At 40.8% G+C, this 18,152-nt stretch overlaps 1 protein-coding gene across 12 annotated transcripts in view; it reads left to right on the top strand.

The window, feature by feature from the left end:
• The window catches only part of pde4dip (phosphodiesterase 4D interacting protein), a 59,773-nt gene that overhangs the window by 32,446 nt on the left and 9,175 nt on the right, over nucleotides 1–18,152 (top strand). For 6 of the 12 annotated variants that reach the window (XM_057352444.1, XM_057352442.1, XM_057352436.1 and 3 more), the window contains exons 1-20: nucleotides 753–2,547; nucleotides 3,279–3,416; nucleotides 3,607–3,726; nucleotides 3,939–4,031; nucleotides 4,450–4,818; nucleotides 4,898–5,002; nucleotides 5,089–5,226; nucleotides 5,746–5,925; nucleotides 6,122–6,316; nucleotides 6,403–6,693; nucleotides 6,774–6,893; nucleotides 7,014–7,083; nucleotides 9,173–9,288; nucleotides 12,078–12,247; nucleotides 12,349–12,481; nucleotides 12,995–13,166; nucleotides 13,244–13,369; nucleotides 13,884–14,316; nucleotides 14,878–15,113; nucleotides 15,219–15,273. In XM_057352444.1, coding sequence (XP_057208427.1) covers nucleotides 1,321–2,547; nucleotides 3,279–3,416; nucleotides 3,607–3,726; nucleotides 3,939–4,031; nucleotides 4,450–4,818; nucleotides 4,898–5,002; nucleotides 5,089–5,226; nucleotides 5,746–5,925; nucleotides 6,122–6,316; nucleotides 6,403–6,693; nucleotides 6,774–6,893; nucleotides 7,014–7,083; nucleotides 9,173–9,288; nucleotides 12,078–12,247; nucleotides 12,349–12,481; nucleotides 12,995–13,166; nucleotides 13,244–13,369; nucleotides 13,884–14,316; nucleotides 14,878–15,113; nucleotides 15,219–15,273 — 4,487 coding nt within the window. In that variant the 5' untranslated portion in view covers nucleotides 753–1,320. Of the gene's footprint in view, nucleotides 1–749; nucleotides 2,548–3,278; nucleotides 3,417–3,606; nucleotides 3,727–3,938; nucleotides 4,032–4,449; nucleotides 4,819–4,897; nucleotides 5,003–5,088; nucleotides 5,227–5,745; nucleotides 5,926–6,121; nucleotides 6,317–6,402; nucleotides 6,694–6,773; nucleotides 6,894–7,013; nucleotides 7,084–9,172; nucleotides 9,289–12,077; nucleotides 12,248–12,348; nucleotides 12,482–12,994; nucleotides 13,167–13,243; nucleotides 13,370–13,883; nucleotides 14,317–14,877; nucleotides 15,114–15,218; nucleotides 15,274–18,152 lie in introns of those variants that run through there. The other 6 variants (XM_057352438.1, XM_057352437.1, XM_057352445.1 and 3 more) reach the window with 4 other exon arrangements.

The raw sequence follows: 18,152 nt of genomic DNA, 5'->3' as shown, positions 1-18,152 counted from the left end.
CTACTTATTTAACTTCACTCTCTCTGTCTCTCTTTGCAACTCTACCATCTAAGTGATTTGTAGACATAAACAATGAGATAATGTTACATTTGCCTGATTAGGATAAATAGGTTTTTGATTATGGGTGGTTTGTGTTTTAGTGCTGTTATAGTATTCTGTCTACTTTGTCTATATTTCACTGATAAGTGAATGACAAATTCGCAAAGGCACACTAAACATACTGCCAGACTGTGCAAATAGGGCCTATTCATATGTCAGCTTTCGGTTATTTATCTATGGGCAACAGGGTCATTAACAATTCATTAGGTCTGTTTAAAATAAGTGTCCGTAAGGCTGCTGTGTGGGTGATCGTAGCAAATCTGGTTACTACTGTACTGATAACTTGCTGTTATTTCATTACATACAAACATTAAGCCGCAGTAGTCGGATCCATTATGACAGACAGACAGATTTTCTGTTTTGAATATGGAAATTAGTATGTAAGCGCTGCGTGGCTTGTTGCCCTGTGTTCGACCGACACCACTGCAAAACATCGAGGGGTGATCGGAAAGTAAAAAAATAGGATTTAACGATAAAGAAGCAAATTTAATGGTAGCTTGATATAGTAATAAGCTATTCTATCGTTAATAAATTTGTTGTTTTGGTTGATTTGAAATCGGTAGCATGCATTACAGAAGCGCATATTTTCGACACCCCTCTTTGTTCACAAAATGGTATGCGCCATTTGTTTCCTCAGCTCGCTCGCTCTTGCCACATCGTTTCTCCTCCGTTGCCTGTACATTGACAACCCGGCTACACAGAAATCTCGTGACACATCAAGAGGGAATGTCTGACGTTGCATGATGGATATTATGATGATATTTTCTTGTAAATTAACGGTTAATGACGGTTATACAAAAATGACCCGTTGCTGCTGAGCTGCAGTCGGGCGGTGGGATTTAAATGATGACAGCGCTCGTGTCATGTCGGCGTCTTCAGAGGAAACCTAGTGAAACATAATCTGGAGGACAGACCGCGCATCTTTATTTCCTGGGAGGAGAGAGCATCTCGACATCGATCTTTCTTCTCGACAGAGACAGCGATATTTATCTCTGCCGACACGTATAGAACCATCTCCATAAAGGACATAAATAAAACGACGTATTGTTTGTGCTAACATCATTGATCATTGATACAAATATATTTTAAATTAGTTTTAATCTGTGGTGAGAAAAAAGAGATTGAAACTTTTTGTAGCATGACATCATTCTCATTTTAACCTTGGTATGTTCTAGAAACCTTGGCTCAAACTGCTGTATACTATTATTAAATTGAATATTCATGATGTTGGACTCGAAGATGAAGGACGTGTGCCGTATATGTGCCAGGGAGCTGTGTGGTAACCAACGGCGATGGATCTTCCACCCCACTGCCAAGCTAAGTATGCAAGTCCTGTTGTCCTATGCGCTGGGCAGAGAGATGACCCGAGATGGCCGGGGAGAGTTCGCATGCAGCAAGTGTACCTTCATGCTGGACCGAATGTACCGTTTCGACACCGTGATCGCCAGGGTTGAGGCGTTGTCCATTGAACGGATGCAGAAGCTCTTATTGGAGAAAGACAGGCTCAGACAGTGCATCGGTGGACTTTATCGGAAAAACAACGCTGAGGACTTTGGGGGGATAGACGGGGGTGCGGGTGACTCCCCTGTTGCAGACTTTTCTGGATTGGCTGAAGCTAAATACAGCGCACTGCTGCAAGAAGACCTGACATACTCTGTCTATGAGTCCTGGGCTGAACAAAGCCCTCAAGACCAGGACCACCAAAACCCTGTTCAACACCATCATCAATGCCCCGCAGCAATGGACGGCGCTTCCGGACCCCGTCCCAGGAAGTGCAGGGGGTGTGCTGCGTTGCGAGTAGCAGATTCAGATTATGAGGCCGTCTGCAAGGTTCCCAGGAAAGTAGGCCGAAGCACCTCTTGCGGTCCTTCTACACGGTACTCCAGCAGTGTCCAAGACAATCCTGAGGAGTGTGTGCCATCTGCTCCACCGCAAGAACCGGAGATCGCAGAGAACAACCAAACTTGCCGTTCTAGTGACCCGGAGCGCACCAGTGTGAGTCCTGCCACGTCTGTGGAGTCTTTGGACACTGCCGTAGATGTCACCCAAGAGTCTTGTCCAAAAGTCCATCCAAACATTATTCAGGAGGAAACTGAAGAGGAACGTTCACCCATTAGAAGGCCTGAGTCGCTCTCTGAAGGCACATCCAGGCCTGGATCTGTGTGTGGACTGGAGGTGGCCCTCAGTCTGCTTAGAAGCTATGAATATCACCCCATCCAAAGCCCCCAAGGTAGTCGGATTCCTGTGCTCATGAAACCTAACGCTACACCCGTGGAGAGTCTTTACCCACTGCTACAGGTGACTCCCACAGGGGTGGATTGTCCCCTTACCCCACACATTCAGGATGCTCCTTCCAGCATCCAGCAGGAACTGCAGCAAGAGCTGGAAGAAATGGAGAACCTGTGGTTTGATGAATATATGCCGTGCAGGCCATTGGGCCATCAGAAGGTACACGAGAAGATCTACAGATTCACAGTGAAGAGCTTTTTCGTTCAATACATGAAATGAATGAATTCAGAATGGTGTTTGAAAAGAATATTTTCTTATCAGATGTTATTTCTTGTTTGTATAAAAAAAAAGATGCATTTACACGACTCGAGTTAAATTTATTGGTTAAGAATTCCCCCAGCTGTTCAGTTTTTCCTCCCAGAGCTTACCCATCATTATCTTAACAACTCTGTCATAGCAACTGTTGTTGAGCAACAAGGCTTCCTGCCACAATCCTTTAAAAGGATCCTTATATTCTTGCTCCTCCAGTCTGATCTTAAATAGTCATAGTTAGCAGTACTAATTGTACAATTCGGCATTATTTCAGGTAGACGGATGTAGATTGGAAACATCCTGTAACCAGTTTAACTATTGTGATAGTTTATTTGTATGTGTTTGTTTACTTTTTACTCTGTGTGTGATGGATGCACTAAATACCAAAGACACAAGGCTTGATTATTAATAGGAACACATTAGTACACTGAAAGAGAAATAGCACTGAGTGAAAACGAAAACAAGGAAGCGAACGACACGCCATCATGAAAAAATATGACTTCCTGAGGAAGTCATAGAGAGAGACTACAGCCAGAACTGTTTGTTCTGCACCGTGTGTGTTCTCGTGCTTAATCGTCTAGTAAACTAGATTTGTCTGCACAATTATCCTAAAGTTATTTGCGTGATCTGTGTTTCAGAGTTTGATCGAGGAACAACAGTCTCGGCTGGTGCAGTATGAGAAGGCGGCGGGTCAGTGTGTCAGTGAACTGCAGAAAGCCCAACAGCAGGTCCAGTCTCTCCAGGCCAAGATCAGAGAGAGTGACACCAACAATGAGGTATGATTGGACTTTTTTTGTTAAACCCAAAAACTGAGTCACTGGGTTTGTGTTTTATCCAGCAGCTGTGATTTGCTATTTTAGTTTTGTACAAATGTTCTTTTGTTTGCTTTGCGTGTTGCTATGGTGTTACGTCATCTCTCAGGGGATCATGAGATCATTGGTTTGTGTGTGTGTTGTGTGTGTGCAGAAGCTACAGCAGAGGCTTGAGGAAATGGAAAGGGAACTACACTCTGTCAGAGAAGCAGCATGTGGTCAGGAGAGAACAATACAGACCTTGAGTGACTCGCTCAACACTAAAGATTGTGAGGTATGTCTGTATCTCAAGCTGAAAGTGGTGACTGGAATATTATGCATTTCCCATAGGCTTGAAATGCAATGTTTGGTACCTCAGTTGTACACAATTGAACAATCAAGATCATTCTATCATCATAAGTATATTTAAGTCCATATTCTTTAAATACCCATTTTGCAAGATTCCATTTACAGTATATTCCAAACTATAATGTCCTTTGTGCTTAGATTACCAATCTCCACCGGCTCATTGAGGAACAAAAAGAGCTTTTACTCACTCTAAAGCAACAGAACAATCATTACCATTTTCAACAACAGCAGGTGAGAACTCTTTTTCACTTGATGCTCACTTAAAGGAACAGTTCTTGGCCACCATTGACTACCATGGTAGGAAAATTTGCTTTATAAATGTCTTTGTTCTGGTGAACACAAAAGAAGATATTTTGAAGAATGTAGGAAAGCAAACAGTTCTGGGGCGCTTTTGACTACCATTGTCATTTTTCCTACTATGGTCGTCAATGGTGGCCAAGAACTGTTTGGTTACAAGCATTCGTCCAAATATCTTTCTCTGTGTTCATCAGAACAAAGAAACGTATACAGATTTGGAACAACTCGAGGGTGAGTAAATAATGACAGAATTTTTATTTTTGGGTGAACTGTTCCTTTTTAAGTACACGCACCTCAGATTCTCATGGTAGTTTCCTCTCATCCCTGATTGTTTGTGTCCTCCTCTCTACAGGCGTCTGGTGTGGCTCCCAGCCGAATGCAGGCTGATCTCTTGGACCTCCAGGGCTCTCATTTCTCTGCCCAGTTGGAGCTACAAAGCCTCCAAAGAGCGCAGCAGCAGAGCCAGAGACGAGAAGATGACCTGTCCCGTGAGAACCAGCGCCTCCGAGCCGACCTGCAGGAAGCACTACAGCACCGGCAGGACACAAACAGACACAACCAAGATCTGCTATCCGCTCTACAGAAAGCTCGCTCTGAGCTCCAACAAGTGGAGGAGAAATGGAAAGATGAAAGGAGCGGCCGAGAGAAAGAGGTTGAGGAGCAAGAGAGGACCATCAGAGAGCTGAAGACGTCACTTGAGAACAAAGAGCGTTGGATACAAGTAAGGAACATGGACTTGAAGATAGCACTCACACACATATTAGACAATACAGTTATAATATCAGTCCCCGTTTGGTCAGGATTACAATGAGCTGATGGACGGTCAAAGAAAGCCAGGCGTGAACAAAGACAACCTCATTCACAAGCTCAAACAACGCATTCAGGAAAGAGACAGAGCGTTAGAAGTAAATAAGCACACGCATGCAAACCAGAAGGTTTTTTTATCATTTATACTCACAAGTGTTTAACACTCACTTACTCTCTGTCTCAGCGAGCGGTTGATGAGAAGTTCATGTGCATCGAGCAGAAAGAAGACGAGTTGAGTAAACTGCAGCTGGTGCTGAGAGAGAAAGAGAGAGACCAGGAGAAACTTCAGTGTGTGCTGTCCAACAACGAGGAAACCATCACGGTACTGACGTTACACTCACATACAACTAAAACATCTTATAAATACAACATTAAAATACGTGTACGATTTTCATACAGTACTCAGCTCCAGTGAATTTGCACACTTCTTAAAGGGACAGTTTGCCTAAAAATAAAAGTTCTGTCATCATTTACTCACCCTCGAGTTGTTCCAAATCTGCATACATTTCTTTGTTCTGATGAACACAGAGAAAGATATTTGGAAGAATGCTTGTAACAAAACAGTTCTTGGCCACCATTGACTTTTATAAATTTATTTTATTTATAAATTTTTAAAGAAATTTATAAAGCAAGTTTTTCTACTATGGCAGTCAATGGGGTCCAAGAATTGTTTGGTTACAAGCATTCGTCCAAATATCTTTCTCTGTGTTCATCATCTTTGTTCACAACATAATAGGTGGTGGCAGGTCACTGAAGCATTTAAGTGGCAAGACCTAATGCACAGATCCAATATTTGGACAAATCTTAAGTATGAAGTATTTCTTTATGTGTGTTTTAACAGAGTCTGGAGGTGTTGCTGCGTGGTAAAGGTTTAGAGCTCGAGCAGGTGTGTGAAGCCTGGCGCAGCACTCAGTGTGTTCAGCGAGAACGAGAGGATTCACACACACGCAGTCTGAGAGAAAGAGACACTCTCATCAGTCAGCTGCAGATGTCATTGCACACACGCACCAAAGAAGCAGAGGTGAACACATACACTTCACATTTCCTTCATGTGTGTGTTCTTATTAAGTCTTCTGATTCATTCCTGTAGTTGAAGGAGCGTTGTGCTTCAAGCAAAGTTGGAACCCACAAACTGAATGAATACCTTCAATATATTGTCGTCCAGCATTAGAAAAAAGCATCTGCCAAATACATCAACAGAACCGTTTTCTTTGCAGGAAATGACTGCGGTTCTGCTCAGCAAGGTGTCCATCGGGTCCAACGAGGTGGCCGAGGAGCTCAAGTCTCGCCTACTGCTGAAGGAGCGTCTGTTTCAGGAGCTGCTGTCGGACCGCAGCATACAGACTCAAGAACACCATCAGCACGTCCAGGACCTGCTCAACGCCATCAATGCTAGAGAGCAGTACATCAAGGTAACACTTCATCACTGATCTCTAAATGACATGCATTGTAAAAGCAAATCCACTCTACATCTTATAAGATACACTGAATCTTCCAGGAGTCTGCTGGGCGTGTGGGTCAGGTGATGGCCGAACAGACCGCTCGCTTGCAGGAGCTACGCAGACAGCTTGAGTCAACAGACCCTCGGTCGACCCCACCAGAACCTCCCGCTGACAAGCAGAGACTTCTGGATGAGCTCCAGCTGGCTCTGCGCAGAGAAAGAGAGGCACAGGACCAGCTGACCATCCTGCGCTCCACCTTGGCCTCACACCGAGATCAACTCCAGGCCCAGGCTTCAGATCTAGAGGCCTTGACCAGGACTGTGAACATTAAAGAGGAAATCATCAAGGTTTGTGGTCTTTGCAGGTTTTATGATGGTACATTTTAATGGAGATGTACTGTATATATTTAGCAAAGTTTCTTTTTTAGGACTTACAAATGCAGTTGGTGGAACCATCAGGTTTGCCACTAGTAGATCGATTGTGCCAAGAACTACAGGAGCTGAGAGAGCGGATCGGACATCAGAAGCCCATCTGTGTTAATCACAAGGTCAGTCAAGATGAGTCTATAAAAATGAGTCACAAATGGCGACTTAAAGGGAATCTGAAAATCATTATTGAGAGTTGAATCACTGTATGTTATATATGTACTGTTTGCTTGTTTTCTAAGCAGGCTGTTTTGGATCCATTGGTGTCCATGGATACAGGACAGGCAGTCAAACCTCATGCTGATTTTGGAGGTGGGGGCGGGCTGCAGTTTGGTCTGTAATGTGGCCTTCCAGAGGACAATTGATGCTTTGAGCATTGCGTTGAATTAATATTTTGCTAGCTAGATGAGCATGTTCTGATATTAAGAAAAGTTGAAATTAGTAATAATTATATTTAAGGGCTTTTAATGACTAGCGTGTTTGAAATGGCTGCAGGATTCTAACAACGTAATGTTCACTTGTTTGTGTTTTGTGTTGTGCATGAGGTTACTTTGTTTTTAACACAGTCAGTCATTTGTAATTAATTATTTTGCCTAATTTTACTAATATATGCCATTGTTATCGTTAACTATTATATAATTTATAAAAGCAAAAATACAATATACATTAATTTAGACAAAAAGGTAATATATTTTAGTCACTGTGTTCACTTTAGACAGTAAACATCTTAAAATCTCTAGAAAGCTTTTGTACACAACTGTACTACTCGGAAAGGACTGTTTCATTGTGATTATTTTGTTGTTGTCGTCATTATTTAGAATAATTGTTATTTAATAATTTATTACAATTATAAACGTTTGTAAGGAGCCTATTTAGCCTTTATATAGTCCTTGGCCTGATATATAATAACAGAAGTGTTCCTCTGCATGCAAAATAACCAGAAGTGAGATTTGTAATGTGTAATATGCAAAATATTTGCACTTGATATTCACTTGCGTACATTGTGTTGCTGCCTAACAGATGCCTTCATGAACATTTGATAAATGAGTGAAGTGTTTGTTTAAATGTCTGCTTTCTTATATAAATGTAATACTTTTTGTACGTCTTGTGCCATGGTCATTTTGACTCACAGTAGATTATTTAATGAAAAATACTAAAACAAAACAACTGGGGCCACAAGGTGAAAAAAAAAACTTTTTCATCCCTAGTGTATCAGGCTCTTCGGCCGCCCTCTCTCTCACTTTCTCTTCTCTATTTTTCCAAGTCATAAGCACAGTCTGCCCTCCCACATGTAACTACCACACATTAAAACACACTGATTGCTGTATAGAATGGTGTGTTGCACATTGACAAATCCAGAGTTGCCAGAAGGCTGTTTTTAGATACTACATAGAGCTAATCTCTCTGTGGTCTTGTGATGACACCAGCCAGAAACAAAAAGCACTCCTCAAGCTTAAAGCTTATTAGAAACCTATGACATTAAATTATAAGAACTTTGCATTTCATGGTTAAATGCAATATTCACAAGCAGTGGTTGGTTAATAGTACACTGTGCAGTTTCCTCTAGATAGATGTTTCAGCAGTAACTTCACTTCCAAATATGTAACTGTTGAGTAGTTTCAATTTAATTTAATACAATTAATATACAATCAAATATACAATTATATTGTAACCAACCAAAACACACACTGGGAGTTAACTTCTGGCCATCACGTGCATCCAATGAAACCGTCTATAAATGCTGCTGTTTTGATATTCAGTAATACTTAAATCTCATTGGACAGCATCCCAATTTAAGCATGCTCGAATTTAGCGTCCCAGTTTGTCATATACAGTACAGTAGTTCCAACATTGTGGAAGGCATGTCATAAAGTATACGTGATAAATCTATTATGAATTTAGATATTTCAGGACTGTTCAGGACTAATTCTCACACATATCGTTTTCGAATCTCTATTTCTTTTATACGACCAGAGAAAAACTTAATGCACTGAATTTTCAATTTAACTTTCAAGACTGACACATGCAGCGTCATATTATATTAACATACAAAACTTTAATTCATACAATAAAGGAATGACTCACCAGTCAAGGACAGTCGCTGTCTCTCTGAAAAGTTTTATTTACTCTGCATCTTTCGTGCACATGCTGGCCTGCAGAATCTTTTGGTCACTGAGAGTCAAAATGATCCCGGATTAGTTTGGTTTAGAAAAGAAGACTTTGTGAATAAGTTTTAGAAATAAACCTACTCATAGAGAGAAGCGTGCTGTTAGATGAGCCTCATCAGAGTATTGTGTTCACTAGTCTCCATAGCGATGCATGCAACAGTCAGTGCACAGTGTCTGTGTGTAAATGCCTTTAGTTGTGTTTCTGTACTGACTGTGCCACGCTTTTCCTCCAGGTTTTACTTCAGATGATGGAGAGGAGGAGGATGAAGAATGCAACAGTGAGTTTGCGGATAGTGCCGAAGATGAAGAGCGCTCCAAACTGACTGCTCAGTCTTTGCTCAACATGCAGGTAGAATGATATGCTGTTTACTAGACTTTACTGTAGATACTATACTATATGTACTGATCATTATTTCACATCAGGATACACAACTTAAAGGTCCAGAAGTGTGTAATTTTTTGGAGGATCCAGAAATGCAATATAATATTCATAACTATGTCTTCAGGGGTGTATAAAGACGTGTTGTGTTTTTATTACCTTAGAATGAGCTATTTCTATATACATACACCGCGGGTCTTAGGGATGCAAACCTTTCGGCGAAACTCGCCGTTTTGGATCCAAAATGGGTCATTATTGTGATTAGTCTATATCCGATGAGCTTTTGCAAATGGGGGGTGAGGGGTTCTGAGTCTATGGACGGATGAAATTATTAGAATCATGTGCAAATGTTGTGGTTAAACGGTTGTTTTAAATGCTGCGCAGATTGAGCGCACATACTCAACTCATGAATCAATATATATGTAGTGGAATTGCGCAGCACCTGCGCGTTTCTGACGTACTTCAACACAACCGTCACTAAGCAACAGGTAAAGGCGCGCTTGTTTGTTTACCTTGGAAGGAATGGAGCAGAGCTGACCCAAGAAACACAATGTGGGGTAAGTGCGTTAAGGAGCTGTGTCCACCGACACGCGGCTGAAAACGGCAGGAGCTCGGCTGAAAACGCCCGCTGAAGGCGCAGCGTTCTGCCCAAAGTTGAGCATTTTTCAACTCAGGGCGCAACACCGGCGCTGAGCGTGAAAAAAACGCATAGCAACAGCGCAGAGCGCGGAAAAAAACCGTCAGCTGATGGCGTTGTTTCAAAGCGCGGCGTTTCCATAGGAAACAATTGAAAAACACGCCGGCCGCAGGCGTAAACGCCTCGGTGGACACAGCCTCTTAACACACTGTGACAACCGCAATCATAGCATTTACGGAGAAGCCCTGTTGTGTAAAAAAAAAACGTGCTGGACAACTAGCTGTCTGTCATGTCACCCGATTACAGGCACCCTGTGTTGTGTGAAGTGAACTAATCACCTTGAAGTAAACGTGAAGAGTTCGTTTGCAAAAACAGATAACTCCCTTTTTATTCATTTTCATAAAAAATGTTTTATTGTGCATTCCAAGTAATATCATTTAAACAGTTGGGTTGCTTTGATTAAATAACAATAACTCAATACAGACAAGTAACACAATAACAACACTTGTAAACTAACGGTAAGTTACTGTTTAGCGTGTTGACAAAATGTTTATATGCTCTCCTACTTGTAAGTCGCTTTGGATAAAAGGTCTGCCAAATGAATACATGTAATTAGTAATTGCAAATTTGGTTTTGATCGCAAATTTTGGTTTTGCAAATGAACTCTTCATGTGGTTGTCTATCCTAGACACTTTTAGCAGACCATGGACTATTTTGATTATTTGCACTGAATATTATGAAATACAAATTGTAATAATTGTTGTATTATTTCTATAAGTATATATATACACTCAGTTGTAAACAGATTAATTTAAAAAATGAACCTTTTAGCAGCAAACACTCAAGTTTGATTTGATGCACACGGGGATAAATAGTACCCCTTGTGTAAAAATAAATCTACTGCTATATCTTTAATGTTTTGGGCCTAATTTTCTGCTTAAGATCATGGATATCTTGTTTAGATAGATGGCATCATGGATTCTAGCAAATGTGAATAGATAAAAAAATCTAAACCTGACTGTCCCTGCTAGTCACGTATTGGGCTAAGTTTGGATCTTCCAAAAGGACAATGATCTAAAAACAAACATCAAAACAAAAATGGGTCACTGAGAAAAAATCTAAGCTTCTACCATGGCCATCCCACTTTCCAGACCTGAACACTGAGCACTGATTCCTCTCTATAAAGGAATTGTCTCAATCTCTTGTCAGGTTTTCTCCAAGCCTATTAGGCATTATAGGTGAAGACTCAGAGCTGTTATCTTGGCAAAAAATAAGAAGTTGTCAAAGGGTATGAATAATTATGAGCACTGTGTAATAGAGAAAATCACATTTATTACATAATGAAATATTTAAAATTCTTATTCTCCAATTGAAAGGTTAGATTTTTGTAACATTTTTCAAGAAAAGATCCAACGATGCAGATTTATTTTCACAGCCTTTCTTGATCGTATTTACCTAGGGTATGCGAACTTTTGAGCACAGCTGAGCTGTATATATATACAGTATATATAATATATATATGTATAGCATTGGGGGGTCTCGCATCATTGTCACCTTTTTTCACCAGAGTTTGCATCCCTGTCCCTTGCGTGGAATTCACCTTGTTGTTTCTACAGTAGCCCTAAATTGACAAACTGCTCTACAGAGCGTGTTTCATAAAAACTTCATCTCCTTCGGCAAGGAAACAAAAACTTGACGACATCTTAGTATTGTGTCAGCCATCGTAGTGCTTCGAAAGGGAGGGGTGGAGTGAGCCATTGGTTGCAATTTGCAACCTCACCACTAGATGCCACTAAATTTCATACACTGGACCTTTAACAAATAGTTACTATGCTTTTATACTATTCAGTGTTCTATATTACACTTTACTAAACTCTGCTGTATTGCACTTTATGCTTCTATAATGCAAAATACTTTGTTCTACCAAGATATACTGCTCTACACGTTTCTACACCACAGTATGCAACACTTTTTGTTATACTACACTATGCTACTATGCACGCAATACTACACTTTGGATAAAAGTGTCTGCTAAATCAATAACAGTACACAATACTGCACTATACTCTGCTATTCAATTGTATGTATTGTCTAATGATAGTCCACTCCCCATCTTTCGCAGAGTTGTGATCAGCACAGAGGAATTAGGGGCTGTCAGGATGCTATAGTTGAGGGTCAGGGGCTAGCCGAGGTCAAGCTGCTGGTGGAGCAGAAGAGGGCGGTAGAAAGAGAACTGATGGAGCTCAAATCCCAGCTGGAGAAGAGCGGCTTCTCCTCTCTATCTCAGATGAGGTGCAGTTGTTCACTTACCAAACAAGTACAAAATGCTGTGCTTACAGGCAATAAAGCATGAATAACAAAGTGCTTAAAAATTGTGGTACTTCCTGAAATAGGAAGGCATTGTTTACTCTACGCTCCGAGAACAAGGAGCTCAGGAGTGTAGTGATCAGAGGAGAATCTGAGAGGGATAGACGGAAGATCATACCAGATGGCTCTGATGTACTTGATGGGGCAGCTGGTAAAGAGGTATGTTGGCCTTATGACGATACTTGAATTAAAGGAACAGTTCATGCAAAAATGAAGATTCGGTCTTCATTAACTCACCCTTAAGTTGTTCCAAATCTGGATAAATTTCTTTGTTCTGATGAACACAAAAGAAGATATTTTGGAGAATGTAGGAAAGCAAACCTTTCTGGGGAAATTTGGACTACCATTGTCATTTTCCCTACTATGGTAGTAAGTGGTGGCCAAGAACTGTTTGGTTACAAGCATTCTTCAAAATATTTTTCTCTGTGTTCATCAGAACAAAGTAATTTATGCAGATTTAGAACAACTAAATGATGGGTGAGTAAATGATGACATCATTTTTATTTTGGGGTGAACTGTCCCTTTAAGATAATGAAATTCATGAATTATTTGTCATTCAACCGGTTAAATTGGCATGCTGATAATAATAATAATTAGATGTATTTATATGTTATAACCTGTTTTACTACTGGTTTTACATTTTTGACACCACTCTTTATGTTTGTGTTTCAGTCTAATAGATCTACACCTAGAAAGGATCTATTAAAAGACCAGACAGTACATCTGAAATCCAACCTTGAACAGGTGCAGCTGGAGACCAGAGAGCTTCAGGAGAGACTCATGGTGTCGGAAGCAACAGTTCAAGCTCAGGCCGAGCAACTCAAAGACTACAGAGAGCTGCTTAGTGAGTAACACACACAAAAGTGGCAAAACCTCATCTGCACACACTCGGTTCCTAAAGTTCCTGTTTGTTTTGTTTAGCGGAAACAACAGTACAGCAGGATAATAAACAGGTCCAGGTGGACATCCAGGATCTGGGCTATGAGACGTGTGGTCGCAGTGAGAATGAGGCAGAGAGAGAAGATGCCAGCAGCCCAGGTGACTTCGGTTGGTGTGACCACTAGGGGGAGTAAACATTTTACAGAGGGGATTTATTAATGGGATAGATCACCCAAGAATGAAAATTCTGTCATGTTTTACTCACGCTCAGAATGTTCTAAACCTGTATGCATTTTTTTGTTCTGCTAAACACAAAGGGAGAAAATTGGAAGAATGTCAGTAAACAAACAGATCTCATACCCCATTGACTCCTATAGTATTTATTTTCCCTACTATAGCAGTAAACGGGGAATGAGATCTGTTTGGTTAGTAACATTCTTACAAATATCTAAAAATGTATACAGCCCTGGAACAACCTGAGGGTGAGTAAATGATGACAGAATTTTCATTTTTGGGTGAACTATCCCTTTAAGAATTAATTGTATGCACTGCTAACATTGGTTTTATTTATTACATTAAAGCTTATTCAAACCATAATTTAAATTTTTGAATACAGTTAACATAAAAAATGAATTAGTCATTACCAAATCATTTATGCTAAAATTATTTTTTTCCACTGCAGAGTTTGATGACCTGGAGCTGTGCACATCTCTGTCCTATCGTGACGGGAGCTCTCAGTGGTGGGGGGCTTCCGCCTCACTGAACTCTGGGAAGACAGAACAGGATGTGAGCCACCTGCAGCAGTTGGTCGAGGACCTGCGCAGTCAGCTCTCGCGATCTCAAGCTCTGATCCGTAGCTTGCAAGCCCAAACACGTGATCATACCCCGGGTAGCACTCCCCGGAAGGTCAACTGGGGCTCTGAGAACTTTGAGGCACAGAGTACAGCTGAGGAGGACGAGGGCTGGCAGTCGTCAGACGGCTTTGGGTCTCTCCCCCGCCAGCCCAAGCAGGGTCGAGAGCTGCAGGAGCTGGTGTCTCGCGTGACATCATTGGAAGAGCAGCTGAGGAAGAGCAAAGGTCATGCGGAAGATGGCAAAACTGGAAACTGGCCAGGGTGAGTGTTTACTGAAATATATCACCATTAAAGGGATAGTTCACCCAAAAAATTATTTACTCACATTCTCGTCATTTCGAAACTGTATGTCTTTCTTCTGCAGAACACAAAAGAAGACATTTTGAATAATGTTAGAGCCAAAAACCGTTGGTCCCCCATGGACTATTGTATGGACACAAAACCAGTGCAAGTGAATAGGGACCAACGGTTTTCTGTTACCAACATTCATCAAAATATCTTATTTTGTGTTCTGCAGAAGCAAGAAAGTCATACAGATTTGAAATGACAAGACGGTGAGTAACTGATGACAGTTCACCCAGAAATGAAAATTCTATCACTTTTTTTATAATGACATCATCAGTTTATGGAAACATATACAAGATTTAAGTGTTACGACAGAGGAGGTCTTAAATAAAACCTAGAGGAAAAAGTAACAAAAGAGTGGCTAAATAATGACAGAATTTGTGTTTTTGAGAGAACTCTTTCGTTTAAGGGAGGTCATGTGACCAAAATGTAAGCTAGATGAATACATAAATGCTTGTTTCTCTCACCTCCATGCAGCAAGTTTGACACGTTGATTCAAGCGCAGGCCCGTGAGCTGTCTCACCTGCGGCAGAAGATGCGAGAGGGCCGTGGCGTGTGCCACATTCTGACTCAGCACCTAGGGGACACCACCAAGGTCTTTGAGGAGCTCCTGCGTTCCAATGACATTGACTACTACATGGGCCAGAGCTTCAGAGACCAGCTGTCTCAGAGCATCTCGCTCACCCAGAGAATCAGCACCAAGATCAGCGGTCGTAAGTACTGACACTTGAACCGATTCTTGCCTGTATGCATTGACAATAAATGATGATTTTCTTTCTTGAACAATAACATTGTTTTTAATTATTTTATTGATACAGGTGATCACGCTGAACTTCCAGATGATAAGTCAGGCCATGAGCTGCTTGCAATACGGTGAGTTGACTGAACACAAACACACACACGCACACACAGCTCTCATTTTCTTTTCAATCAGCCGTAAGACATTATTGATCACAGTTTGTCATTATACCCGTTCAGAACTGAATAGGATTTGCTGTCTGTTGCCAAATCATCCAGAACATGTTGACCACAGCATATAGGCCATTGATTTGTTGATCTTTAGTTTTTATTGACCTACTGTACTGATACAAGCCTGTGCAGAGTTTACGCTTTAATTTAATCTGAGCATTGTCTCAGCAATTTGGTTTGAATTCACTAATCAGACTCATTGTTTTTAGGTAGGCCTGTATTACAAATATTTTGTGTATTTTTGGTCTGTTAGACTGAAGCCTTGTGGTGTCTTATTGACTTGGACACCAGCTGGATAAATTTTTCACCTAGTAAGCATCATGGAAACTGTAATATAGCTCAATAAAACGGAAGGAAGAAGGCGGGAACCGGCGAACAATCAAACATTTTAATTCAAAATAAATAAACAATAAACAGCAATAAAACAGGCCGGCAGCCCCTCACGGACGACTGCTGGCAACACGAACATAAACAAACTTAAACAAAACTTAACTAATGTCCAAGCCCGGTCCTCTCTCGCCGTATTCTCCTGCCGTTCGTCCTTTTATGCTTCCGCTCCTCCATGAGAGATACAAGGCCGGAATGACGCCCAGCTGACACGCGTCCCGGCCTCGATTTCCTGCATTCTTCAAAATATCTTCGTTGGTGTTCAACAGAACAAATACATTTATAAAGCCATTTTTCCTACTATGGTAGTCAATGGTGGCCAAGAACCGTTTGGATACAAGCATTCTTCCAATGCTCTCTGTTCATCAGAACAAAGAAGTTTATACAGATTTGGAACAACTTGAGAGAGAGTAAATGAAGCCCGAAATTTCATTTTTGGGTGAACTGTTCCTTTAAGATGCCTGTGTGAACTTAAGAAGGTTTGCTTTCATACTAAAAATCACCTTGAGAATATTTGGGTAAAAGAAGTCACACAAGTTAGTTATGAGAAAACATCTAGCATCGTTTTTTCACTTAGTTTGATATTTAATTTTTGTCATCGCAACGAAGAAAAATGCTTTCTCCTGTCCTTTCATAAGCTGTAAACTGTGAAGTGCACTTATTTGACCTCCTTGCAGGCCAAGTTGAGCGATGCTAGAAGCCAATGCTAATGTGAACTGTCAGGAGTTTGCTACATAATGTCACCGCTGGTTCTAGGGCTATAGTCTCTGGAAAATGTAGAACGCATGGGACATTTTAAGGGAGTTCATACTTTCATTCCCACCCACCATCCCCCTCAGAACCCCTGTAGGATATGACCCGTTTTTTCCAGGCTGTTGTGCATTGTGTCGGGAGGCAGTCAGCATGCACGCCGTATCAGCGCGGAAGATTTGTGCTCTGAACAATCTTCCTGTGAACAGTGTCATGCATTTTTGTACTGAACGGAGAGACAGAGAATGGTGGTATTTGTTAGCGATACTAAAGGAAGCAAACAAGAACATATTCACTTAACTGCTGCTGTATGTAGTTTTGTACCACTATATTTGGCTTTACATGATTTCATAGCAGATGTTGACACCAGATGAAGATTATTCTTAAAATTCTTTTCATTGGTGGAATCGTTGAGCTTTTCTTGTGATGTGTCTGGAAACAGCTGGAGTCATCCAGAACTGGGAATGAATAAATTGTTGGATGGAATGGTTGAAGATATTTTTTGTGTTTATCGTCACTTTATACGTATTATCTTCTCAATGGCTTTTATTGAAGTTGATCTGAGAATTAACGTCGCCACCCCATTCCTTATTTACACATGCATCTCCATCATAATGTAAGGTCACAATCTGGCAACCACGATTCCAAATCTCCTTCTGGAAAAACGTCTCTGTTTTTCTCTGAGAGAACGCAGCGTTCGTAAGACGAAAAGCGAGAGAGAACAAGTGCACAGATGGCCAACCAGATGCATGGCTGGACTTAACCTTATTTTGTCACCCGTCGGCTCATTTAGCCAGAGCTTGTAATTGAGTGAAAAACGGAGGAGATTTGCATTGGTTTAATGTGTTTTTCTGTCCTGCCGTGAACGTTTTCCCTGGGACAGAGGCATCACATGGTTGTTCGCCGAGCTGTGAGCACAGGGCTTTGGGTTGGGTGTTGACTTCAACGCTAATCAGGTTAAGTTAATACAACTTTAGGAGTAAAATGGGTCAGAGGCAGCTGAAGAGAGAAGAGAGGCACATGGGAGAAAGAGAGAGTAAGAAGAAAGGATGGAAGAAGGAGCGGACAGCGTGACAGACCATGTGAAAGAAAATTGTGACTGAACGCCAAAACAGGAGGTACACGGAATCTCAGCACGTGGAAGAGGATTCCCCCGTTTTTTTGTTTTGTTTTTGTATGCATGTTGCCATTCGTACATTGAATGGATATGATATAGTACAAAAGGATGTATCTGTGCCTCATCAGAAATATTTTTAATTTATTTTATTTTTATTATACTTTTAACTTTTATTTAATTATTTTCTTTCATATTTAACTTTCATTAACAATAAGGATGTTTTTAGAATATTTAGAATATTTTTAATTTGACCAGTATATAAATATTAAACGTAACTGTTTTTGTTTAGACCTGTAATAGTATATGGCTTAAAATTTATTTAGAAATCCAACAGTACAGACATGTTCTATATTTGTTTCTTTTTAGATTTTTTTCTTGACTGCTTTCATAAGCTTGTAAAAGGTTGAACATGCTTTGTGTTTAATAACCGGAGGATGGATGTTTCTCTTTTGACTGAAGTCCCTCATTTATGCATAGAGGAACACATCAGCCCGACGGCAAGGACCCAGACACGCTCTTCACAGTAGTT

The sequence above is a fragment of the Triplophysa rosa genome, linkage group LG15 (assembly GCF_024868665.1).
Source record: "Triplophysa rosa linkage group LG15, Trosa_1v2, whole genome shotgun sequence".
In the NCBI taxonomy this organism is placed as follows: Eukaryota; Metazoa; Chordata; class Actinopteri; order Cypriniformes; family Nemacheilidae; genus Triplophysa; species Triplophysa rosa.
This window is presented reverse-complemented; position numbering and strand designations above follow the sequence as displayed.